The sequence below is a fragment of the Strix uralensis genome, chromosome 3 (assembly GCF_047716275.1).
Source record: "Strix uralensis isolate ZFMK-TIS-50842 chromosome 3, bStrUra1, whole genome shotgun sequence".
NCBI lineage: Eukaryota > Metazoa > Chordata > Aves > Strigiformes > Strigidae > Strix > Strix uralensis.
Genome location: NC_133974.1, coordinates 103,155,608 through 103,182,183, shown reverse-complemented (window position 1 = coordinate 103,182,183; position 26,576 = coordinate 103,155,608). Strand labels below are relative to the sequence as shown.

General features: G+C 44.5%; 1 protein-coding gene across 4 annotated transcripts; it reads right to left on the bottom strand.

Annotated features, from left to right (window-relative positions):
• Positions 1-647: 647 nt before the first annotated feature.
• On the bottom strand, positions 648-24,089 carry TRAF5 (TNF receptor associated factor 5). 4 transcript variants are annotated; one of them, XM_074863652.1, is made up of 13 exons: positions 24,007-24,035; positions 14,124-14,263; positions 11,806-11,954; positions 11,086-11,456; positions 9,867-9,924; positions 8,502-8,603; positions 7,767-7,931; positions 7,382-7,459; positions 6,936-7,010; positions 6,569-6,661; positions 5,458-5,598; positions 4,763-4,931; positions 648-4,248 (listed from the first exon to the last, which is right to left on the bottom strand). In XM_074863652.1, the coding sequence occupies exons 4-13, from the start codon at positions 11,298-11,300 to the stop codon at positions 3,671-3,673; spliced, it is 1,674 nt and encodes a 557-aa protein (XP_074719753.1). In that variant the 5' UTR covers positions 11,301-11,456; positions 11,806-11,954; positions 14,124-14,263; positions 24,007-24,035; the 3' UTR covers positions 648-3,670. The 4 variants fall into 4 exon arrangements, with proteins under 4 accessions (XP_074719753.1, XP_074719755.1, XP_074719756.1 ...); XM_074863654.1 differs by lacking the exons at positions 11,806-11,954; positions 14,124-14,263 and having other exon boundaries at positions 24,007-24,089; XM_074863655.1 differs by lacking the exons at positions 11,806-11,954; positions 14,124-14,263; positions 24,007-24,035 and adding an exon at positions 23,680-23,788.
• Between the last annotated feature and the right edge of the window lie 2,487 nt (positions 24,090-26,576).

Genomic DNA, 26,576 nt, shown 5'->3' with positions numbered 1-26,576 from the left:
AAGCATCGTTGGCTGTAAATCAACTAAGGGAGCTTGAGGCCTGTCCTGGGACCTGGCTTCCCCCTCCCTCCCGCTGTGGGGAGGCTGCTCCTGGAGCTAGGACACCCCGTGGCACTGAGCGAGTGTTTGAGCTCTCCCAGAGGAACAAGAGCTCTCACAGTTCGAGCTCTCCCAGAGGAACAGGAGTCGGATGCTAACGTTTTACCCAAGCTGATTTCCAACACTTTGGGCTTAACCCCGTCAAGTTTTCCGTTTCCATTTTTAAAATACCATGTTCTCACACATGAAGTAATCATGAGATACTGCAACAACTCCTCTGTTACTGACTTGAACCAAAACAAATCCAGCCTCAGCTGAACCCCAACCTGCTCCAAACAGAAATAACATCCCAGTCTGATTCTGATAGATCCTTGGACCTCATGGATCTTCGTCTGATCCAGCTTAGCTCAGAATTTACTGAACTTCTATGTGCAGCTGCTCAATGATATTCAGGTATAAACCAAAATATCTGTGACACACATTGATTCTTAATCTAAAGCGGCATCCATTTTTTTTTTATTGTAAACAAATATCCAGTACTCCACATCCTTTTAAAAAGTCTGCTTAAATCCAGCCAAAAGGAATATATGCCACACTCACTCCAGAAGGATGGTAACATTATTTATTGTTACATTAGTTTACATATACAGTGATGACATTTGGCTAGAAAAATGCCTGTATTGTAGTAAGAGATATTCAAACAACTACAAACTGTCAATAAATACATTAAAAACATACTGTATGCTGATGTAGAAATACCCTACGCTCTTTTGGTTACTTACCCAATACAATATTATTGAAAAGTTTTTGGTGTTTTTCATGCAACATCAAAATTGTTCCCGACAACTCATGCTATATTTTTTTCTTTATTAGGAATGGGATGAAATTTAAAATCCTGTTTACAAGTAGTAAAAATTGCTGAAAATTTTAACATAAATCTCTCAATTGTTGTAATAAAAAGAACCAATTTAAAGAAGGTTGTCTTTAAAAAAATTAATTTACGCAACTAATTCTTTATAAAACAGGCAGTATTTCAAAAGGGATGTTTCCATCACCCAGGATGAATCATTTGTGCTTCAAAATTTTAAAAGGAATATTCGTGGCAAAAACCTAAACCCATCTGGTAGGTAGAGAAGAGATTGCAGTACAGACTGGCTAAAAGTGAACATGCTTTCCAAATCTGTCCAGGAACACACTAAACACTTATCCACGTCACTATGCCATCACCTACTCTAACAATTAGAAATGGAGTTTTAATAATACTTAGCTCTTTTCATGCTCAAAATTCTTCACACACATTTAAATAGTCCTAACGCTTCTGCAAGTATTATTATCCCCATTTTACACTTGTGGTGGTGGAGGCAGAAAGAGCTGGGAATTTGCCAGGATACAGACCACATCCTTTCCCTCTTGCCTCCCTCGATTCTCCAAGTTCTTTATCACTTTCTATATTTTACACTCAACATACTGGAGAGTCCCAGGAAACATGGGTAGTATGTTTCCGTCAGTTTTTAGTGGTTATTATGCAAGTTGTGCCACTTTGAAAGTTGCATGACAAATATTAAAGTAATAATTGACATGAAGTCCACGTCCGAGGCTCGGGATTGACGTCCCAGAATGCCACACCATTTTCAAACCAAGCTTGCTCTTTCTGTAATGAAGTGTTAGGGACACGAGGCCTAATTCTTTCTGTTGTACAGCCAAAATGACTCTTAAAGTCAGTCATGGCCATACAAAAGAATAAAATCTGGCCCTCACCACCTGTCCCTGGGAACAGAAAGCCCCTACAGTGGCCCAGTATGTCCTGACATTGTACAACAAAGAGGACATCTAGATCAAAACAAAGATTTCATATGTGCTAACTTGCCATAAGGTACAGATAACTAAGGTCTCTTCCCTCCCACCCCTAAATTTGAAAATATTTGTGTCTGAATTATGTCCTAGAAACCCTGTGAGAAAGTAAGTGCCTAGCAGTGAGATTGCAGATATAAAGTACGGTATTTAGCTTTTATCTTAGTATCAATCCCCAAGTCCTATTATTTCAGTTGGTATCAACATCCTGCACAGAAAGGGCATTTTTGATTTTCCCACATCTGTCCTCTTGAATTTTCTATCTTATGCCTTGCAGTCTGTGCCTCGTTTTGATTTTTATCCTGCCTAGCTTACTATTAGTCTAAACCCAGCTTGGTTTCTTGCTGTCTCCTGACAAGCTTTGGGTTTGCTCTGCCAGTGGCCTGCAGGAGCAATGGATAACATTGCGGTGTTTCACTACCTGATCTGTGAGAGATGAGAGACATGCAAAGTTCTGTCACTTGTAATAACAAAATGACCGAGTGTGCAAAATTACATCTCTCTTACAGGCACCCAAAAGGCTTTAAAAAGGCACGTGTATTCTTTGTCACTTGTTTCTCAGTGCCTGATCTTGGTGGGTTTAGTGCGTCTCCAATAAACCCCATACAAAGCACATGTTCCCTTGGAGGGAACTTGGAGTAAAAACTAAGATTTTCAGACATATTTCAAAGGTAGTGGTTGTTCCTCAGCAGCTGTCTCACCTTTTAACAAATGCTAGAGCTGCATTACCTGTGAGAACTGGGTTCTTACAGCAACCTCACTCCCTAGTCCATTTTCCTCCTTCTTTCCCAAACATCCCCATTTCTAGCAGAAGGGAACAGTGCTTCTTACATGGGCTTCTCAAGCAGATATCCAAAGCTCTTCCTGCCTTCTGTAGAGCTGGTAGGCCAGAAAGCATCTCTTTTGTGCAGATGTGGGAGCAAAAGTACAGGAGTTTTACCCCACTTCTTCCAGCAGCACAGCCAAGAGCTGGCAGGCTGGCTGAGTACCCTGCTTCTGGCTGTGTCCTGAGAGGTTAGAAGCACCTGCAGCTTCTTTTGACTGCAGATGGGGACTGTGGATGTTTACCAGCAATGGAAATCAGTCCCAAGGCACTAGGCAGGAACGGAAAGGACGTAACAAAGCTATTGTGACCTGGGGGTACTCTGTACAGCTGAAATACCAGGCTAGAAAAGTAAGAGGCATTGGCATCTTCCTCTGGGCTTTCTGGAAAAAAACAATTAAAACAAAACAAAACAAAACATGCAAGATCCCAGGCAAATGTTTTCCCTGCCTGACTGAAGCCATTCTCCCCGCTTCAAAAATCCAAGAGATGGAGGGATCAAGATACATTGATTCAAACGTGCTAATGTTGAAATGTTTCAATTTCAGACAGGTGAAATGCACTTGCACGCTTGCGTATGGCTTCAGTTCTGTGTGAGGGACGGGAGCCCACAGGCCTGCTTGGGCTCCAAGGGGGCTTACTGGAGGAGTTTCATCTCTAAATGCCAGTCTGGTGATGGGAGCCAAGCATTCCCCCCAGCCTGGACTGAGCCAAGCCTGGATCGGATGCGTGTTCGCATCGAACTGGACTTCTAGCTGCCTTAAAAACGCAGTCTTGGAAAAAAAGGTTAAAAAAGAAAAGGCTGATGCTTTGGCAATTCATTATCTGTTATGCAGTCCAAAAGCCTCGAGACATTATCATTAGCTTGACTAGTGGCAATTCACTATTGCATGGCTGGCAGTCACCAGGAAAGCATTTCTTAATGATTAAAGCAGTCACATCGATCAGGCGCGCTTGTCACAATTCCTCCAGATCGGTTAAATCCACAACCACTTTCAAAAACAGAGTGTCATCTCTGATGTAGGTGTTCTTTGTGTTCTCCAGGACTGTGTGCGGCACGAAGCGTGGACATCCGGAGGCAATATTCATTTCTCCATCTGGCCTTTTGAAACTGCTGCTATTGGGGTCAGCTCGAAAGACTTCCACGATGTGATTTTTTTTCCCACTTTGGTCCAAAAGCATAAGTGTAACTTTTTGCTTGAAAGGCCACAGTAGCAGCGAGTCAAACTCCCCTCTCATCACTACGAAGTAGAGAGAGACGTGTGTTCCCTTTCCTGAGCCATCCCCGTTCAGGTAGGCTCTCGCGCATAACCTGTACCCGCAGCGGCTGGTGTAAAAGGGTTGGCTGAATATGGAGAGGACACGGCCTTCCACTGCTTCTTTTTTCTTCATCTTGTAGTCTGTGATTTTCCAGATTAATTTCCCATTGTAGCATGTGCCTTCCAAAAGCTTAAATCGTTCTTCATTTTTATTGAGCTGTGCTTTGTGAATATTGATCTGGAGATCATGTTTGCTGGACTGACCTTCCAAAACAACTGGGGGGTGGGGGAAAAAAAAAAAAAAAAGGGAAGAGAAACATTTGGTAAAATAAATCTATCAGAGCACCAGATACAAAGAGCAACCAGACTTGAGCTGCCAATACTGAACTACTCAAGCCTGAGTACAGGCTGTTAGCTAGTGTTACGACATCTGTTAACTTTTTTTTATTGTAATTGCAGCTTGTAGTTGAATAAGGAAAATCGGTAACTACAAACCAGATTTAATGCCTGCCTATGGACAGTACCACTGCCTCCATCACAGTGCACCAGCCTGATCAAGGCCAGCTCTCTGGCCCTGCAGTGCCACAGGAATTTGGGAGGTACTGTGGAGTAGGGGAAGGAGGAGGACGCAGCACACGCCACCATGGGTCGGTCTTAGAAAGTGAGAAGAAGAAAGCCCTTTCTGGCAAAGACTTGCAGTTGACTGTAGCACCAGAGCCTCTACCTAGCCACCAGTAAATCAGCAAAACTCCCACACCTGTGGAGAAAAGAACCAAAAATCTCAACATACCCAAGCGCTGATCGTATGTCTCCATCAGGGCAATCTTCTGTTTTACATTTTCAATTGTGTCGAACAGGGGTCGCAAGTCTAATTTGCTTTGTTGCTGGTTTGCCATCTGTATTAGCTGTTTCACTTGCGATTCCAGGCGTGCAGACTTATCCAGGTGACTGGCCAGAGCCTTCCCAGTTCATGCCATTGGAAGAGGATGGAAGTGGAGACAAGAGACATTCATAAAATCAGCCATTTCATTTGGAATAAAGAAGCCTTTAGCATGTCAGCAGTATCAACTATATGGTGCATTCAAAGTACTCGGCTGGCTTAGGAATGTATCCAAATGCTCCTTTATTCAGCATTTAATGAATTTAATGCTCCTGAATTCAGCACTGACTGAGAAACCACCTGTTACTCAGATACATTCACACTACATCACTTTATTCAACTAATTATTCAAATTTACACCTGCATATTTGCCATGAGGATCTGCTCATGAGGATTTACATGGTGCTTTTGCCCAAATCAGATATTCAAACTTCCTTACTGTTTAAAATGAAAAGACAATACTGTACTATAAAAAACCCGAGAAGGGCTTGTGAAGTGTCTGGGAGATTTGTTATTGCCCTGCTATTAATGACAACTACTACTGGATAAACATATTTCAGGATGCAAGAAAGCAATTGGCAAAAAAGGTAAAATCAATGTCTCACCTGCGTGCTTACCATCAAGTTGGTATTTTTACCAAACAACTGTGTAAACTGTCTGAATTCTTTCTCACACTTTTTAATGGCCTCTGCTAGCTGCTGGATTTTAATCTCTTTACATTCCAGGCTCTTATACAGGTCAGATATCTACAATTGGAAAAAACAGAGTAAAAATGCTAAAGCACACCGAAATATACAACGATGAAATGAAAACACATATGACTGTATAGGAGAAAGTAGAAAAGTTTACAATGCAATGCCTCTAACTTAGCTAGATACAGCACTACTAAATTCACAATTCATGGATAAGCACTGGCAAGAAGTGAGCGTAAGGTAATCATACTCTTCAACAGATCTGTGTGGCAACAGGTGCAAAGAGACTCACATCTCTCATCCCTAGCACGATGATCCATTTGGCTCTGTAGTGGGATAATACGTACCTACATGAACACACGTGCATGTGTGTTTCTGTGTGTATGTATATAAATTTTTTTTTTTTTTCTCTGATGAGGCCTAACCAGTAAGAGATGAGTCAGTGAGGGATACTAACTCCAAAACCAAGTTGGAGCACTTTGGGGCACTTATTTTTAGTGTAAACAAGCAAAAGAGTAAGTCAACCATCCGTTTGGATGTCTTTGCCTTAGTAGGATTGGGCATACACCCAGTGTCATCTGCTGGGAGTCACAGAAATGATCATGAGTGGAAAGGTGCTTGCAACTGGCTCTGCACTACTCCGTGACACCTTTACAGAGGGAGGTGACTTGGGCATTTAAAGGCTCCTTTTTGAAACAATCTGACCGGCCACTAAAACTTTAAAATGCTTTATCCTCAAACCTTGTATCCACTGTAAGCAGAGACCAAAAGCAAATGAGGTGAGCGATGGCAACGAGCCTCCCACTGTGCTTGGTGGAGAACATACATGCCTAAGCACAGAGAGGTTTCCATCTAATTGACTGACTTCACTAGAAGAGCTTATTCTGACTTCTGAGGTGTGCAAAGATGATAAAAACAGTCTCTTAAAACGTAGCTGAGCTAAACCAGGCAACACATGTAGAATCTCGTATTATCCTCCAACCAGCCAAGAACCGCTGAAGAGTGCTCGTTAAATACGACATACCTGTTCTTCCAACCGGGAGTTCTTGTCTAAAATCTGCAGCATGTGTTCCCTCAGGGCGCCATTTTCATGTTCGGCAAGTTTCCCTCTTTTAACCTTAGTGAGGCAGAGGGGGAAGTGAAAGAATAAAATAATAAGATACGCAGATTTTTGAAGCTATTAGTAAAAAACTTATTGATGCAAGCATTTAAAATGTCTCCTATGTGCTTTGAAAGTGAGGGAATGGCAGTCCTGATTCTCTAGTACAGCATCTTAGCCAATACTAGAAATGGTTGTGAAAAAACAAAAATTGGTTATTCTGATTATTTACTCCAATTGGTTTGGGAGACAAATTCCAGTCCCACCACAAACAAGATCTATAAAACAGTACCTTTACAAGACAGCCGTACTGCTTATATGGGCAGTCCACTTCTGCCTCAGGACACACCGCGTGGTGCTTTTCAATCTGCATATATTAACAAAGAAACTTGTAATGAAATAAATATTAAGTAACATGCCACACTGATAAAATCTGAATGCCTGCATAAAGAGTGAATAAAGGCCAATGTCATGAACCACCACTCATGTAAACAGGAAAATGAGTACTCAGAGTCAATAAGCAAGCCAGATACTTTTCCATACTGCAAAATACCAATGGTTTGCAGTGACCGAATATCTCACTTGTAAGATGGGACATATATCCCTTTTAGGACCAAAGAAAATACTTGGAGCAATGAAGGTTTATTGCCATGGCCAATGTGGTCTGCAACATAACCTTCAGTTTTCATAAATGTGTGTGATCTGCTGAATTACAGTATATGAAAAAATTAATAGTACCTCCTTTTTCAGAATTATTTGTGAACAGTTTTGGAGACAAGGCACAGGATAATCAGGACAGTCATTTTTCTCATGATTCTGGGGGAAAAAGAAATAAAACAAGGCAATGGTTTGCAATTTTGTAAAGTAGTATACAAAGAGGAAGCTATGCAAAAAGTAATCCCAAACATACATGTGCAAGCCCCCTTTCACATTGTTGTTCATAAGAGAGCAACAGTAATTGGTATTATTTAAAGCATATTTATTAATCTTTCTCATTCAGCTACTCAACCGAATTTTGTTTCAGGAGTTGTTAAGCCCCACTGCAATGTTGGAAACTTTTCACTCAGCAACATTAAGAGGAAACATGTGCTATGGATTCCCAGGAAATACTTTATAATCTTACCTTTATGTTAATTAACACCACATATTTATTACAGTACTGACACATTTCTTCTCGAAATTTACAGTGCCGGCTCAAATGCTCTTTCAAGTCTTTCCGAAGAATTTGATCACAACATCCATCATTAGTGCATTGCACGCTTTCAAACAAACACTGCTGAAGATGCTCCTGCAACATGCAACAGCAAATTAAACCCTAAAGTATTTCATCACATCTGCAGGTACCCAACAGACCCAGAGAAACATTCGGCAATTTGGCAACAAACAAAACTCCAAATACTCCTTCCTCCATAAACTTTCTCCTTTTCCAACCTCAAAACTAAAGTGAATGTGAAAATTTGGACAGTCCTTTGTATGACATCTACTTTTCATTCAATTGATATACCGAAAAAAGGCCCAAATGGCCAGTACATTTTGGCAAGTTTTCTTGAATCAACCATCACGTGGCACCTAAGCATAGAGAAGGCATGTAGAGACGCTGTGGATACACTAAAGCTACGTAAAGCAAACGGTTCTTATTAAACAAATAACCTAAGGCAAAGCTGGAACAAGCCAACAGCCATAATATTTTGAGTTTAACATTTTTTACTTACAGTGAACAGCTAAGTCATAATCTTTGTACTTAAACCACGTTGCTACAATAACTCTGAAGTCTGAAGACAATCACTGGAATTTAGCTTATGATAAATACACAGAGTTCGCATGAAAACTGAACGCTTCAAAATTTGATCAAACTAACCTGATATCGTCCCAGAATTATTTTTGAACTGCAGTTGGGAATGTTTTTGCAGAACACATGCAAGTTGAGAACTTCTCTTTTACAGCAGTTATCTTTGAATACCTGTAAAGGAAGCAAACCAACCTTCAGATGCAGTCACCTAGGATCTTATAAAGAATATAGAAAAGCAAAACATCACAACAAATCTTTTAAGCACACAAGTGTCGACTCCATAATTGTGAGTACAGTTCTTGATAGCTCATACTGAAAATGTATACTAAAAATAAAAATTAAAGCATATATGAATTTTCAAATAAGCATAGGGTTTTTTCCCCATATAGTTTTTCCACAGATGCTGGTCCAGCCCACAGTCAGCAGGATTAGTAGCTCAGGAGCTACACAACCACTGCCAGAGCCTGCCTGTATCTAGAAGAAAGCAGCTGGAGCTAATGGGCCCCAAAGGCCAAACCAGCTCTGTGCATGCTCCTCTGATGTTCAAGCAGTGCAGCGGGCCTTTGGGATGGCGATGATGCTGAGATATCCCTTCTATAGACTCTGAGAAACAGCACTGTTCCCAGTTGTGTATGCAGAAGCAAATTAATTCCCCAGGGCAAACTTTCAGTCTGATTTAGAGATCCTCCTGTAAGGAGCATTACAAAGCTGCTCACTGTTGCACTACTGCCATCAAAATTTGCACAAAATATAAAAAGGTGAATGAAAAACAAAAATCATGTGGACAGTCTGATTACAATTTCCTATCAGGAATAGGGGAGAGAGGAAGGAGACATTTGATTTCACTGGAAAATGAATTCTGGCAGGACCAAGTATGTAGCATACTTTCAAGCCTTGGCATATAAATAAGAACAAATGAATCCATTACAAAAAAAAAAAAAAAAAGTACCTTGCAAAACAAGAAGCATGAACTTATCTCTTCCTCTAAAAAGTTACCCAAAAGTGAATTAACTCTCCAATGACATATAATGAAAACAGTTAAGTCAGCAAATTATAACCAAGTGAAAACAAAGACAACCAAATAAACAAGATGACACAGAAAGATGGGGCATTAAAAAGGCAAGTCAATAACCTCTCCACTAAAGACATCTGATGACTAGGGAAGATTTAAAACTGTGAAACTCTTCGACACTTTACTGGAAATACAGAAGACTAAAATGAGATAACTTCAGAACATGAGGTATAAAATAAAGCTTCAGCTAACACCCATACTTCTTTTCTGGGAGAGGATCACTGAATACACTGCTTCCCTAGTATGAATTCAGACACAAAAACTGCTCTGCCCCTGAGGACCAGCAGACTAAGAGCCACCTTGTTCTCAGCTGTCTTTTCCATGCAGATGCTGACTGCTGAAATAAAGCTACAGCCACTTACCTCGTGCATTTTTATTGTTTCTTTGTCGACAGGACAGGTGGGTACTGCATTCAACTCTCTAGATCAAAAGAAGAGTCATGTTAACCCACAGAAAATTTTATTCATTTTACGAAACTGGGCTATGCTAGACTTTGGCTCTGGCAGAAGTCAGTACTAGATACCATAAAAACCAAAAAAGTGCTTTAAAAACACTTTTGTCTGGCAATTACACAGACAAATTCTGCCCACAGCTCTAAGAGGGCATTAAGCTGCAACAGTGAATATGTAACAGAAAGCAGAGTTTGTCCTACGAGCATCAATAAGATGGTTTTTAATTAAGAGGACTTTGTCATGCTCTGGCCATCTGCTGCTCACAAATGTCATATCTGAAAAAATCCCATCGCGTGCATTAAACCCAGCCTTTGCCTAGCACAAGCAGCGCGCTCCTTGCTACACCAGTAAAAGAAGATCTAATGGCTCCTGTCTTAAAAGGCTTCCAGAAATCCTACAATAAGGGACAGGAGAATGCTTACTGAGGCAGTGCAAAAGGGAGGCAACCCAGAGAGAGAAAGCAGCAGACATGAAGCATCTAAACTTCATAAAAAGTAAATGGTGACATCCATCCACAGGAACAGGCTCCTCTGAAGCCTTCCTGGGCCAAGTCCTGCCCTCGGATACACCAAACAGTACGTAATGTATTCCCAGGCAGCTCTGAGTGGTAAACTCATTTGTACCTGCAGATAAATCCCAAGCAGATGGATGGCAGCAGCCTGGTGATCTGACTGTAGTATTGGGTAATGCTAACATCAGTTTTATAACTCAACTAAAATCAAAGAAGTCATACAGAAGCAAATGAAAACTGCTTAATCTAACCACCAGTGCCAATACCATGAGACATTAATGCAACAAATTCATCTGAGCAGCACAATGCTAGACAGACAGACCGAAACAGCATCGCACACAGTAGGGCTTAAGCTTACATCAACAATTTCTTTATGCTAACTTCCCTGCAGTTACCAAGGTATTCTTCACCAGCACCGGCTAAGGTCTTTAAAGACACCTTTGAAACACTGAGCACGCAGTCACTGAGCTCAACAGAGTCTTTCCATTGACTCCTTCAGCGTTTTATCAGATTGGTACTATTATTATGGCCCTCGCTGCTGATTTATAGAAGGCATTGACTTCTTTTTAGGAAGGGGACCACAGGGATCTTGCAGATACAGGAGGAATTTGCACTGACCTCAAAGAAAGAATGCACTGCTGGCAAAACCGATGCCCACATCCCGTCTGGTGGGGATTGCGAAGGACGAGGTGGCAGTAGGCGCACTTGTACCGGTCTTCTAAGGTTTCGACAAACTTGTAGTCGGCGTCAGGCTCAAAGTCCAGAGAGACAGCGCTGGCAGAGTTCTGGCGCGTGAAGATGCCTGAGAGAGCAGCAGGTTCGTCACAGGCCATGGGAGCTGCACCGGGAACCAGACACAGGGAGAATCCCTTCAAATATGCACTGGCAGCCACGCTGGTCCGGCTACTGCTTTCAGGAGGCTGCTGCTCGCGGGAGGGTTGTCATCTGCAGCAGGGTGCGACAGATTTTGGAGGGAAATGTGGCACCAACTATGGAAGAACAACAAAACGCTTAGAGAACCACAAAATGATGGTTACACGACAAGCATCAAAGCACACTTCTTTGGAAAAGAGTTTCACAATCTGAAAATTGTTCTGCAGAATGTTTTTTTAAATTTTCTTGCAGCAGCTCTTAGCCTCAAAAAAATTACAAGAGTCACAGACCAAGGTGCGGAAAGCACAGGCCAAGCCTTGGCCCTAATATCTGCCAGGAAAATCTATACAACGCAGAGCCCACCCACATGACTTCACAAGTTCACTGCTGCACTGGTTCAGGCAGGAGACAGCTTTGTGGTTCACAGCAAGGAACATACAAAAAAAGGCAGCAAGGGGATTTTACCTTCAGTTTAGGTGTTACAGGAGTCAAAGCCTCTTAACTTGACATCTTTCTTTTTCCCATTGATCACTCATTTATAGCAGTAAACTCTAATCCTATTTTTTCAGCGTTTTACTGAATTATATGCAAGTTCTTGGCTATATTAATCCTGCCTGAAAGAAGTGGTGGAAAAAAAAAAAGAAAGAAAAGCAAGATTGCAATCAGAAATATGATGCAAGTTTTTCTCTCAACCTACCAAAGCTCATACACAGCACAGGAACACAATGTTAATTTTCTAATAGGAAAAACCACCAACATTTGTTTCCAACCCTAAGTCACAAACCTTGAGATATGCCACCGGTCCCTCAATCTTGCAGTAGTTTTTTTGCAAGTAGCTCAAGACCTAGAGCCACTCTGGTTTTCATTTCTTGCAGCTTTGCATTCAGAAGACTTTTTCCTTACAGGATGTGTACAAAAATACAATGCACCTGAGCTCTTAGATCGTTTCTTGGGGGAAGGGCTCAATTTTATAGCTGTGCTGTGGGACCCTATTTCTCCTCTGCATGCATCACCTGCCCTGTCAGTCAGTTGAGTCACTCTTACTGGCATCAGCACCTTTCCAAGAGCTCTGACTCAGCTCTTGTAAGGTCACTGAGGGTATCTGCTGCTTTTGTGGGGAAGCAGGACCAACACATCACGATTAATAACCTTATGGCTGGCATGAAACAGTATGCCAAGTACTGATACCTTACCTCCCTGCTGCAATGGATTCCTGGCCCATGAAAGCAGCAGTAAGTACTATGCTATGCACTACTGTGCTACAGCCACAGACCACCTTAGGCTTCAGAAAGCAACATCCATTTTCCTTTCTACTTTAATATCCCACCCTGGGTGAGGAAATCCTGCGGACAGATAAAGTACCTGATTCAAAAACAAGCCAAAGCAGTTAACCAACGAAAATTTCACAGCAAAGGTACGTCCTCCTGTAACACAGCACCCTTGTTGATGGTTGTACACAGTATTTACCTGCCCAGCTTGTGAGAACCTCCCTGTCCTCCACCAGGCTGAATGTCAGACTTACTCCAGCACAACCGGTCATCTAACATCAGTAGCCCACAGGAATACAAGCCCTAATCATATTCCAGGCATAAAGACTTATTACTCCAACTGGAGTTTGCAAATTACCCCGTTTGGTCCCTTCAAATGAACAGCCGTCTGCTTCAAACCAGAGATGATTGTCTATGTCAGTCTTCTCATTTTTAAACAGGTGGCCTTTTCTTCTCTGAAAATGGGGTTCCCGGTTCTCTGACACTTATTAATGAGCAATTCTATATTCCTCACATTAACCAGAGACACCCAAATGCAGCCCGAGGGATTACCAGCCTTATGCCTGGGCTGTCTCGGTAGCAGATGCCAGCAGCAGAGCGTGCCTGCTGCTTCAAAGGCAGACGAAGAGCTGTCACCATTAACTTCCACAGCACAGACTACCTACAGGACGAGTTTCCTATGAATTTGTTCTGTCGTTAGTCAGTGAGAACCCTGGAACACATTTCCTTCCTCTCTCTCATTTATATGGCATTCCTGAGTCCTATTACACTCCAGGACTTGTATAATCTGATGGTACGGTTTAGCAACTTAATGCTGCACTGTATAAAAACATGTAAAAAAATTAAAATTAAACTACGTTTTACCCATTTTGCCTTTAAGGGTCTACCTTAACTCCAGAAATACTTCCAGCTGGGGTTAACATTATATATATTTTAGGCAACAAAGTTGTGGGATGCATTAAGAAACACAGTCATCAGCCCAAAATCCCATCCAGAAACTCCTTCAGAGCTCTCGCTGCTCATTAAATCAACTGCATTCATTCCCATCTCTTTCTGCAAGGAGCACTCTGCTGTGGAACGCCTTCCAACTCTTGCTGAAATGAGAGCCCTTATCTCCTTAAACGCCTTCATGATGCACCCAACCCAGATCCCATTCCTAAAAATGGAGACTCTCAGCATCTCCACGAAAGTGCCTCCTCCACCTCAGGAGTTGCACAGCTGAGGGCACCTCAGGGCACAGGAAAGTGCATTTCAGGTGACAGGCGAGCCTGCCAGCTCAGAGGGCAGAATGGAAACCTCTGGGTGCCCAGAAGACCGGGGACATTTGCCACCACTGCCAGACTTGCAGGAGGTTTGCTGTGGGGTTTGCAGCTGTTTTGCTGGAGGAAATGGGCTGCCCCAGGAGAGGGCCTGTGGATGGCGATGCTTCACCCAAGCTGGAGAGGTGCCTGTGTGAATCAGCTGCAGAGATGGGCTCAGAGGAGTCGAGAAATGGCAGCCCTGTGCCACACCTACCACTGGCCAGCGCTCAGCGGGATGCAATCCAAAGCATCTCAGGAAGCACATAATCCCAGCGCCCACCAGTGACGCAGGGCAGATTGCAGAAGCTCTTCTTCCACTTCTGGCTTCCAGTGCCCGCGCCTGTACTCTCTGAACTGAAACCAAGGGAAACCGTCAGGGGAAAAAGTGTTTTTCTGTGACAGCAAGAGCATGGCAATGGTTAACTGAATCAATTTCCTGCTTATGATAATGCCTGGCCTGCATAGGAGATGAGGTACGCTTTCACTTCTGCCTGTTCACAGCTAAAAGCAATGGGAAGGCATCCTTTCTTTATGAACACTGCGATTTTTTGGCACACATGTGAACTGTAATGCTGTTTTAAAATATTAGAGTGGCAGGCCCACACTGAATAACGATGCTCTTGTGGCAGACGCACAACGCACATGGTACAGGGATTTTCATTGCAACTCCACTGCAACAGCACACACCCAAAAAAACCCCAATGTACGGACACTGAAAATCTACACGTCAAAAAAAATGGATTTCCATATACTGAAATAAATAGAATTAATTCTGACCGTGCATAGAAAAGTAGCAGGAATTACCAGAAGCTAAGCCCAAGTCCGCTAGAAAAGAGTGGAAGCTCAATGGCAGTGCAGTACAAAATGCTCCCAGCTGCACCTTCCTACCATTTCAGCATCCCAGCCCTGCCTGCACCAACAGAAGCACACACGAAACACTTCTGGAGCAGGTCTTTATATAACAGTGTTGGAGGCAGATGCTTTAACTTCACTGGAAATAATCCAAGAGGGAGAATTTTCCTTACAAAAAAATAAACTTGCTTAAATGTGGGCTACCCTGTTTTAACTACCACCACATCAAACTGAGCCCAAATGTTTTCCATTAAAATGCTCCACACTTACTATATCTTACCGTTCAGAAACTGAGCAAGACACAAGCAGAACATGATAATAAGGAGAAAAATCAGCATGGGCATGACTTACTACAACATAAAATTACATTCACATTTTTAAAGCCATGTTCAAATAGTTCCCTCCAGCAGCGCTGTTGCCTGTCTATGCCATCTGCGGTCAGGTGTGCAACGCCAGTATCACACTGAACTACTGTAGACAGATTAACATTTTTTAGCCACAAAGCATACTTCCTGCACACATAGAAAACCATCCCTATAATGTGGTCAGTCTTTTTAAAGAGAATACGTTTTTCTTTCTTCTCTCACTTGAAGCCAAGCCCCCTAAAAGGTCAGCAGATTACCCCATGAGCTATGAGTGCACCACTACAACAGGCTGCCGCACCAAAACCTCCAGGACAGCAGACCCAAGGCACAGGCACTGAACGCTACCACATCTTTTACACTGAGAAGGGCAAACATGTGAGTTGTTATCACAGGTTTGGTCATCAAGCATGGACAAGAAGACAGGATCCTTGGCCCTGCTGCCCAGCAAAGAGGGGCTGAGATCATGGCTTCTGCCAGGTTCCCTGTGTGAGGGGACAGTAACGCTCAGCTACCCTCCAGGACTGGGGTATTGCTCAATAAAAAGCACTGTGATCGCTTCCTTAATTATCATGCTTCCATGAAATACATATAACAGGGCATAGAAAAAAAAGCTATACACCTATGTTCCTATAAACCTAGCTCTAGTTCAGCTCTATTGCTTTGCCCTAAGGCACCCAGTAGGGTCAAGTCTTAGAAGATGGTCTGTCCCTCCCCCTGAAAATTATCTACCTTTTATGGTACATCAGAACTGGAAGCCTGTCTTAGTCACCGTGGGGAAAGTTTTATCATATTTAGAGGTCTGAGATCAATTCGCTTCACTGGGAGCTGACAGGCAGAAATATGATTGAGGGGAACATACCTTGCATTAAAATGACCCTCTCCAAGCTGCCTTATAAACTAGGTAGATTAGCTGCCTCCAGTATTTTTGAATTAAAATAACAAAGTTATATACTTTGCTACTAATATAAGGTCCTCCACAAAAACACTGTGTTTTGGGGACAAGAAATATATGCCCCAACTCTTAACATATGGAGCGGAACAGGTAACAGAGTCTGCTGAAGAATGACTAAAAAACCCTATACACATTTAAATACGTATTTAAGATGTAGCAGATTATATGGAGCCATGTGAAAACAGCAGATGATGACATCTGACATCACTGAGGGATTATTCTTGTCCCTTCCAACCCAGCAAGAGTTACAACATTTTGAATGCTGACAGCAAAACGCACTTGAAGAGCCTCCCTGGGGCGAAGGACCCCGGCTGCATCAGTTGTGGCCCCCCAGCCCAGTGGCTACGGAGGGAAAGGATCCCCTATTCCACCAACCACCAATACTCAGGGCTTGCTCCTACTTCACCGGGCAGCAAGACAGCTTCAGGAGCTGTTCTGCTGTTGTCCCAGTCACTTAAAAACTGCTGTGCAGTGACCACCTGGTGCACAGGAAAGAATATTTCTAACAGCAATAATTTCCTATTGGATATGTGCCTGAGGCCCCACAGGGGATGTTGCTGCACAAGGCAGCAGAACAAATTTGTTTTCTTTTGTATATAGACAATATTATTCAATTCAAATTCGAGTATTACGTTATTCTCAAAGTACAGTAGAACGTTACTAAGCAAGCATCAGTTTGCTAATCTCCATAGGCAAATTTTCACTAAGCAGTGTAAAATAGTAGGGTTTCCTTTGCATAGAGTTACAGTCAGGCATTACAATAAATCCCCATAAGACTAGACCTCATTGTTTTTTTAAGACATAGATTACAACACAGCATTTTAAAAAAAATTTAAAAAACCCCCACTCTTACAACTAACGAAGTGTATCTAGTGCTGAAGTAGCTTTGATTTTACAGCCAGCTTGCTTATTTGCTACATCTACTCTTTTCCCTGGATGTCCAAATCATTAAATAATTAATTTTGTATTATCAAGAAATCTCTCTATGCCTAATCAACACACTACTGTTACAGTAATACGCAAAACTTTTGCTTTAAAATAATCTCATTCACAGCTGGAAAGTAACTTTGTTCCCATCACTTCTGTAGCAATACCTGAATGTTTTACTACCCTCCCAAGCACAGAAATTTCGGTAAGAAGGCACCGTCACTCACCCCTACAACACACTGGCACCACTTTGCTGGGTCAGGGGGTGAACTCAGTTCCTGAGATCTTTCAGGGTCTGCAGTCTTCCCAGAAGACAGCTTTGCACCGCTCACAGCCCCCTGTGCCACGGCTCACCCCTGAAGAGCCCTTCAGAGATGAGAAATAATTCTAGCAACATTAGGCTCCTGCCGGCATTAACAAGTTTTGGTAAAGCTGTACCTAAAAACTGTAGCTGGTCCTCAATGGAGAGAAAATGAGAGAGAGCGCAAGAGAGAGAGAGTGCACCAGCGTAAGCTTTGTGGTTAAAACAACAGTACGAGCATTTTAAAACAGCAAGGGAGTGGAAATCCCCCAGCGTAGCTTTGAAAAGATCATGTCTAAAAAGGTTTTAAAAGCGTTAGGACGAAAGGCAAGCCATTGAAAAGTATTTTCCTTTACTGCATTGATGTAGGGACTGCAGATGGAGCAACACAAGGTTACCAAGAACTTTTCTCACAGTTTTTGAGCAAGATACAGAGGAGTTTTCATCTTTCACAAAAGTGGTGGCTGATGTGACCAAAGAAAAAAAAAACATGGGCAGCAGGAGACACATACGGATGCAAGGAAACCCAGGTCCGAGCCTGTGAATCTCTCCACGGTGGCCCTGGAGAGCCCAGGTGGACCCACTCATTGCGGGAACCAAAGGGATGGCTCACGGGGGAAACAGCACCGGCCTAGTCACAGAACAACTGCATCAACTCACACTACAGGCTGCGCAGGCATTTCATACTTAAACCAGAACTCCCCAACCGAGATAAAATCCATTTTAAGAAAATAAATGCTTATATTCAGGTTTGTAATAATTTAAGTGGCCATAAACCCTAATGATTTTGTACACCGAACTTAATTGCGCACACAGGATTCCTGGCACCCTTCATCTCCACTGACTTTGTGTCAGCCTCCTTCCCCAGACCAAAACATGCTGTCCGCGCAGCAGTGCCATGGGCTCTGTCTCTAGCCCCACTGTTTCTTTATCCTCCTCTGCCTCCTCCCCTGGCTTTCTAGTCTCTGGTTCTTTTTCCCTCCCCTAAAGTAAGGTATCTTATTTTCTACAAAAGCAGTAATTTTTAAGTCTCCTGTTATTTAAAATACTAGTTTCCCAAAGAAAGATTCTATTCTATCTTGTAGTAAATGCAACACATACCCTCTTTAGCTTTTTCCCTTTAACTGAGCTTGTTCCCAGAGCATTTCTAACCTATTTCAATTTCCATCTCCCCTCCCAGGAGGCATCTCAACCTACTGCATGTTTTCCTGAACCTTCTCTGAAGCTCTGGAACAGATAAGTCATCGCTGAAGTCAGTGGCAAAGGAAAAGGCATCGATTCAAAGGCATGCTGCTTCTTTATGGGATCAATTAAATTGATCCAAGTTGTATTTCTAGATGCAGCCTAAGATCACTTCTATAGCCAAGCTTTTTAAACCAGAAGATACTCTTTCGTCCTTGCCATGAACTCATGTCCTCAGGGTGCATCCTGGTCAAGCTGTTGACTATACACCACCTCTGCACAGGTTGACATCAGAACAGCCAAACAGCTCATACATGGGCTTTCCTCGAACCTGGTGGCTCTGGAGAAAGGATGGATCTGGTTGGTTTCATCAGGAGGAGGCAGCACTGCAGAAAGTGTGGTGCTCTGCAAGCACAGCTCCAGGAAACACCATCTGCTTCTGGGAAGCTTTGGGGAAAACCCCAAATGGAGAAGTTGAGTAGGAGCAGGATCTTAATTTTAAACAATTTCACTCTGCAGATGAGTAGAGAGTAATAGGCTGGTGTTATTGTTTGCGGGCAGCCCTCAATCTCCTCCAGCGCCAATGCAGTTCTGAAACCCTGACCAGGTTTCAAGCAGGCTCAAGGGGATGAAGGTAAGTGAAAAGACGGAGAGCAACAGCACTTTGGAAACAGAATGAAGGAAAAGAAAGACATAAAGAAACAAAAGTTACTGAAAAGAGGTAACAATAAGGGACAGAGAGCAAGACAACTAACAGGTTTTAATTTTTTTTCTTTTAGCGTATTGGAGCCAAAGTGAAGTCCTCACTTTTCTAACAGGTCATTACACATTTTGCAAAACTAGTTCTTCGGGGCTTTTAAATTTGTCTCCTTCCCTGCCCCAAGGGGTCATGCTATCCAGGACTTCAGTTGTTTTGACCATTCAGTTGTTTTGGTCATGAGTACCTACTCAAGGCATAAGACAGTCTTGGCTTTAATTTTCCATGCCCCTGACCCTTTGACTTAAGTCTTAATGAAGAACTTAATCAGCAGGCATACAGAAACCTACAAATCAACTCAATGGTTATTCATCCAAATGACTAGGATAAACTCATATTTTGCTAAGTCTGGCCACCCCCTTCTTCTGACGTGTTCCCTCATTCCAGAGGTAAACGATTACCCCCGCTGCAGCCTCAGGAATTCATGAATTCAGTGGATTTTGCTCTAACACACACATGTATTTGATGACATATGGACACGCTTTTTCTAGTGACAGTCGTCACTAAAAAGTTAACTGCTAATGTCAAAACCCAAATGCTATCGGGGACCCCACGAACTTGCTGTTGGGAAAGCAGTGACAGCAAAGATTGTCACCATTTTGTTTTCCTAAAAACAGGGGAAAGGAGGTGTTCTTAAGAAGTCCTTCCCATGAGATCAAACTGGACAGGCTGGAGATTTACAGAGGTACGAACTGCGCCCTTCGCTAAAGGCGATCTGCAGTTGAAGGCTGCACTGCCGCCCGTCCCTGCACGCTGCCGCAGCCAGGCACAAGTGCAGCTGCACAGTGAGCCCCACCACTGCCACAGGCCTGGATGGGTGTCAGGAGCAAGGCACAGGGACCTGCCTGCAGGGGTGAAAGGCAGAACCACCCCTTTTGGCATCAGACGAGATGCCTGTAAGAAGGATGCTAAACATGCCTTGGGCAGCACCCAACCCCGCTCTCGCTGTAGGCACCAGTTTTAGCTTTATTGGTCCCAGCAGTGAACAATGTTGCTGGTTTTAGTGACCTCAAGGTACATTTCAGACATGACCAAGGATCACGTTCATAATTTCTCAGTAAAAAACTGCCATGACACAAGGTTTAATGTCGATGACAGCAATACAGACAAATGGACAAATTTTTTCTTTACAGATAGCGCCCAGTAGCCTCCCGTATCTTTTACAGATTATGTGATCTGGCAACTGTTTGTACCTGCTGTCTCTAAGGCAATGAAACCCTCGATTTTTGTTTCTTTCACATTTAGTAAGGGCCACATTCCAGTTTCAAGCACATGGATATAGCAGACGAAACTGAAAACCAAGACGAAACTTAGCACATGTCTGATCATTGCATGTCTCACAGCGACAACTTCAGGAAAAACTGCTTTGTACATTGTTCCTCTCCTTGAGGTTTGGTTAGTCAATAGGTGGCTTTGCATAATAATAATAATAAAAAATAACTTTTACATTTCAATATTATCTTCTGCAAAATAAGCACAAAGCAGCATACCTACCCTTAGAGAATCCCTGTATGCAAATGTCAGTACATCACACACAAAAAACTCGCTTCATCAGTTCCCCCCCCGCCGAGACAAACATGCTTAACTATAGAGCACTCTGGGTAGTCCCATATCAAAACCACTGCGGTTTAGGGTGCAGACAGTTTCTCACACACTTGTTTATTTGTTGCAGGACCAAGCTGGGAAGACTATGGAAATTTTTATTAACAATAGGCATGACTCAAGTTTCTTCACCTTCCTGAGCCCAGGGTAAAGAGGCTAGCTTCTTCCCTGGGCTGAGGGAAGAGCGTGGAACAACTGCACATTGCAGCCCCAACTGGCACAGATAAGTGACTGATGACTAACAGTGTGAATATTAACTCTTCACTCTCATTCTCCAAGAAACTTGGACAGAAAAGGACCAGAAAATGAAAGAAGAGAGTCTGAAATCCTCACCACAACCCAGGGCCCAGACCCATGGGCGTGCTGCTGCAGCAGCACCCTCGGGCATGCTGCTGCTCCAGGCAGGCCAATAACTGTTGCTGAAAACAGCATGTCTGTGAGACAGAAGAAACTAGCTGTACCACTGCAGCCACCACCAACTGTATTAAGATCAGGAACCTGAGAAAAGTTACAACTCATACAGACTCCCTGGAGGGCCAGAGAGAGTAAGACCTCTCCGTAGTCAGCTATTTATTGATGATAAGTAACATCTATTTATGTAAAATCAAAGGGTCAGACAAAGAGTTGAAGACAGAGGGCTACAGGTTAGCTTAAAGACAGGACACAAATAAAGCCCAGGAGATCAAGCACCCTACCTCTGCTCACCGAAGGGATTTGGCAAAGTGACCCAAACAATACCCAGCACAGAATGAAGAGCTCCTGACCTGGCCCGTAGCTTTGACAGCTGCGTTTGTCTTAGGGAGACTGATTAGGGAGTCTGTGGGGTGAAATAAAGAGCTGTCTGGTTTCTGCTCTTAACACTCATTTGAAATTCCTTTTGTCGAAGTCTCCAACAGCAGCTTTCTAGCTTTAAAATCTTGTCCCCTCCTGGATATCATTCCTCATCCTCTCTAAATTCTGCAATTACTCCCATGCCCTTTGTAGTTTCTGTGTGCACCCCAAGCTTTTCTTTCTTCCTGATGTAACCTTGAATCTAACGTTTCAACACCTCTTCAGCCAAAGTTTCCTGCCAACTACTCACAGATGTGCCCTATTGCTGCAGATCATCTTTCTGCATAGGCGGAACTCCTGGCCTCTCCTCTGGTATGCAGGCAATGGATGACCACCAGCTCAGAGGTAGCCCACTGCTGCCAGCCTTTCCCAACAGGCCTTCGCCTGCACAGCCCCTCAGTGTCCAAACCTGACACAGCCAGCCCATATTCCACTTAGGTCCATAACCTTCATCTCTCTCTCAGGCTTGAAGTGTTAGATCTTCACAATGTCTCACCAACTTCTCCTGCTTCATCTCTCCAGATGATACAGTATTTCTTGTCCACTTAAACAAATAAAACTCTTGTCCATCATCACCATCCTCTGGTTTTCCAAACACTCATTTCTCTTCAAATGCAATTATTTACCCACCCAGAGTGCTGTCGCAGGGATCATTTTTCTAAGCCACAGCTATAACCACATCAACTCTCTGTCCATCCCTCCACTTCCCCACTGCACCAAAACCTCTTGACTGTCAAAGCCTGTTCTAGTCTCCCTCCACTTGCCCCTGCGTCCCCTCCAATGATTTACAAGGGCTGGTTTCATCTCTGGCCAAATGATGATACCAGACTCCACTGCCTCCTTGTTATGTATTTGAGCAAGCGCATACTGGGAGGGCAGATTTTTTTGGAGGGATATTAGCAGGCTCTTCCACTTCAAATCTCTTCTGTAAAACCTCCTTTGCCAAGCAGCTGGGAACAACTGGCTTCTGACCATCACGCTGGTCCGGAGGGTCACACTGTCTCCTATCGCTCTTGCATGCAGCTGTGTCCCTCTCTCACAACTTCAACTATAAACTCCCTTCAGCCAAAGGCTATGGTTTTGCCCGGTGGTCACGCAGCTCCCAGCAGACCAGGATTCTCACCCACGGCAAACGCTTCTCCACATGACAGAAGTAAAACAGATAATGGAGGCTAACAGCAAAGGAAGTTACTCTGGGTGGTTTTAGGCCAAGCGTAACACACGACCACCACTACTCACACTAAGATCAAAAGCAACAATGTAACGCAGTCCTCGAACAAAACAAGGCGAAGCACAATACTAGCCAGGCCAGTATTCCTGCACGAGAGCATCCCAGAGCACCTCAATTTTACGTTTATCGTTAAACTTGCATGCTCTGCGTAGGATCAGCTGGGGTGGTTTAAAAATACGACCGTGTTGCTGCTGCCAGTCTGGAGACATGCCTGACCTGAATACACCCAGCTATTTTTAGCACATTGTTGCACTCCTTTCATCCATCCCGTATTTATAAAACGGAAGTTATGAGGAAAGTTGCTCTTGGCGGGCACCGGGAAGGCGAAGCCAAGCTAACAATAAGCAAAGCAATTCAAGAAGTGCAACAACGGGAGATCTCCATTTTTCCTTCTAAATCTTAAGTGTTGAAAATATTTGGTGAAAGCCGACTGCCTCAGGATGCTCCCAGAGCGCTGTTAACCAGGGAAAACCAGAGCACCGGCTGCTTCTCCCCGCACATGCACCGAGGGGAAATTCCCTCCCCCAGCAGAACCCAGCTGCCACCGGCGGGGGGTACTTGTCACAGTTCCCCGCAATACAGCGAGACCCGGCCCGCCGCAGCGGCGATCATCCGAGCAGCCCCGGCTTCTTCGTCCCCTCCTCAACCTCGGGAATCCCAGCCCCGCCCGCCCCCGAGGCGCGCCCCGGGCCTACGCGCGCCCGCAGCCCCGCCGGGGGAAGGCGGCCTGGCCACGCCGCGCCCCGCCCCGCCACCACCCCCGCACCCACCGGGCAGGGCTGGGCTCCGCCCCGGGGGCCGGGGGACACCGCCGGCGCCATGAGAGAGGGGCTCCGCCGCGCCAACGCGGAACTCGGGGGGGCACCAAGTGCAGCTTTCCTCCGCGGCCCTCCTTGAGAAGCGAAAAGGAACGCGCCTCGCAGCCCTCCGCCCTGAACCGAGGGGGCCGGACACCCACCGCCCGGGGCCTCCCGCCAACCGGCCGCCACCCACGCGACGCGGAGCCGCCCCCGTCCGCCCGGGGGCCTTGCGCAGCCCCGGCCCCGGCGTGACCCCCGCGGCCCCGCCCGTCCCCCCGCTCCTTCCCTCCGCCGCACCTGTGCGGGCTCTCGCTGCCCTCCGGGCGGGGCCGCCGCCGCCGGCGGAGGTGCGGGGCCGCCCCTGGCTGCGCGGGGCGCGGCTCCGTGCGCTGAGGCGGTGGCGGCGGCGGCGGGGGGGGCGCGGCGAGGAAGCGCTACTGCCGCCGCCCCCGGCTGCTGCTGCTGCCGCTGCCGCCGCCCCTCCCGCGGGCGGGAGCCGCTTTCGGTTTCATGGCAACCCCCGGGCGGGGAGACCCCGGCGGCGAGCACTCCGCCACGCCGGAGGCCGCCGGTGTTCCCGGTTAGAAAGGAAGCGGCGGTTCCCCCTGCGCCCGCAGAAAGGGCCGCGCCGCTTAGCTGTAGTGGCGGGCGGTAGCTGCGGGCCCCCGCGGCGTGGGAAGGCTCCCCGGCAGCCCCCCGCCGGCTGGGAGTTCAGCCCGGGGCTCTGCAGCCTCCCAGACACTCTGGAGGGTTGGAGAAAGCCCGGACAGAGGGTCCTCCCCAGGCTGTGATGTGAGTTCTCCGGGGTGGGCTACTGAGAGTCCATGGCGAGCAGCACCGCTGCCTTGGTCAGGGTCAGCAGATTTTATCCGCTCCTCCCTTGAGCGATACACCCTGCCCGCATCTCTGCCTGCCTGAAATAGTTAGTCTTTTTTATTATTTACATCTACAGTACCGAAACAGCAAAACAAACCCCATGCTAAATACGCAAAGAACACAGACAGTAGCTGTTGCCACATGCCGGTGTTATTTGCCAGTTACTCAAGACACACCAAAGGGTTTTTCACAAATGCAACGCAGCCATCCTCCAGCCAACAGCACTGATGCAATGCCTTTACTGCTCATTCCCCATCACCTACTGCTGCACCTTGTTCTTTCCCATTAAGCCACTTCTAGGAAAACCAGTCTAAGGAAAATGCCATACAAAAGCACTAAGGCTGATGAAAAAAAAAAACAATCGGAAAAAGAAACAATTGGGCTGTGTTATCTGGATTGTCTTAAGAGGAGCTCTAAAAAGAATAGTAATAGACTGGTTTCAGAAAGATTCTGAAAGATGCTAAAATAACTCAGACTTGCCCCTCCCAAGGGTGTCAGTCCATATTGCACCAATTCCAGGAGTCCAGTAAATGTGTAGGGGCCTTTACTGCAACATAGTCCTTTTAAAACACTCCCTCTCTAGCAAAAATTGAGGACTTTTTTTTTTTTTTTTATCTTTTAGGAACATCCTGGTTAGTCTACCACTTGTCTGGGAAGTTCACAGGAACATCCATCAGAACAACAGGCATCATGTTTCTGTAAGTAAATATTTATAAACGTAAATGAATAGTTTCTTTGGAGATGGGATCGGGTTCCTAAGGCGGACATTTGCTGCACTCATGATCCTCCTACTGCAGAACATTGTAATTGCCCAGAGCGGAGCCTTGTGGTGACAAAGATCTGTCAAAAGCATCATCAAATATCAGGGTGCAGGCATTACTTTTAAAATCACAACTTTTAAGATTCAGTGAGCATAACAGGAGGCCTGGTTTGCATTAAGACAAAAGTCATATCCCTGAAGCAGCAGTAGAGATCACAATCCCTGAATGTCAGTGCTTCCTTTCGTGCCAGTCCAAGGGAAAACTTTCATGTCAGTAACAGCAATGAGGATTTATTTTGCTGCTAAATTATTTCAGTGTACCAAACTACACTGAAAAAGAGCTTTAAGATTAAAGAATAAGTGACACAACTGCAAAGTAGCAGCCTTCACTAGTGGTAAAAACTAAGCAGTATTTTTTTTTTTAAAGTTGGACTGTAGTATCATTTTTAAGGATGTCTGTGAGAAAAAATAGGCCAGTTACTTATTAAACAGTCCAGATACTGTTGCCTGTACATTTTGCCTCTCCCCCCCGACTATAGATTTTTGATGCCTAATCCATCAGTAACAGACTACAAGTGGCATTAAAGTTCATGTTTGCCTTTTACATCTCACATGCAACTTCCTGTGATCTTAAAAGCAGATGTGTATCATGATGGTGCCTGCTTTTAACTTGCTCAGAGAAAGGCAGACTCTGAGGTTTAGCTGTTTCAACCTCAGGAAAAGCTGGAGGTTCACCACATTTATTAAAACGACCAAGTTGTATTCAGCGCAATTTACAGTGCACCCGTTTGCACTGGAGCTATGACAGCTGCTAACTCCTCTACAGCTTCCTTTGCATTTCGAAACACACCTCTAAGCAAACAGTTTCAAGATGTTTGTCTTTGCCCTGGCTTTGCTTTTGCCTGACAACCACATTTCTGCCTAGCATCAGCCATAACTTCAGTCCGTTCCTTTCTTTTGCTAGCAAGAGGCACAACATAGTTCTAGTAACCTTCATCCTAAACTCTTCCCCAAACTTGTAATTCTGCTCTATTCATACACAAACTTCCATATCTATAAGCTACTGGTTTGTGTTCTGTTTTCTATGAACCGTGTAGTTTCCAGAATAAATACTGTATGATTTAAGAAAAATCCCAACAATATAAAGATGAACAAAAACCTAAGGACAAATGTAACTAATTCCTTTTGCTCACAACCAACTGTAAGACAAAATTAAACTGCTTTACTATGA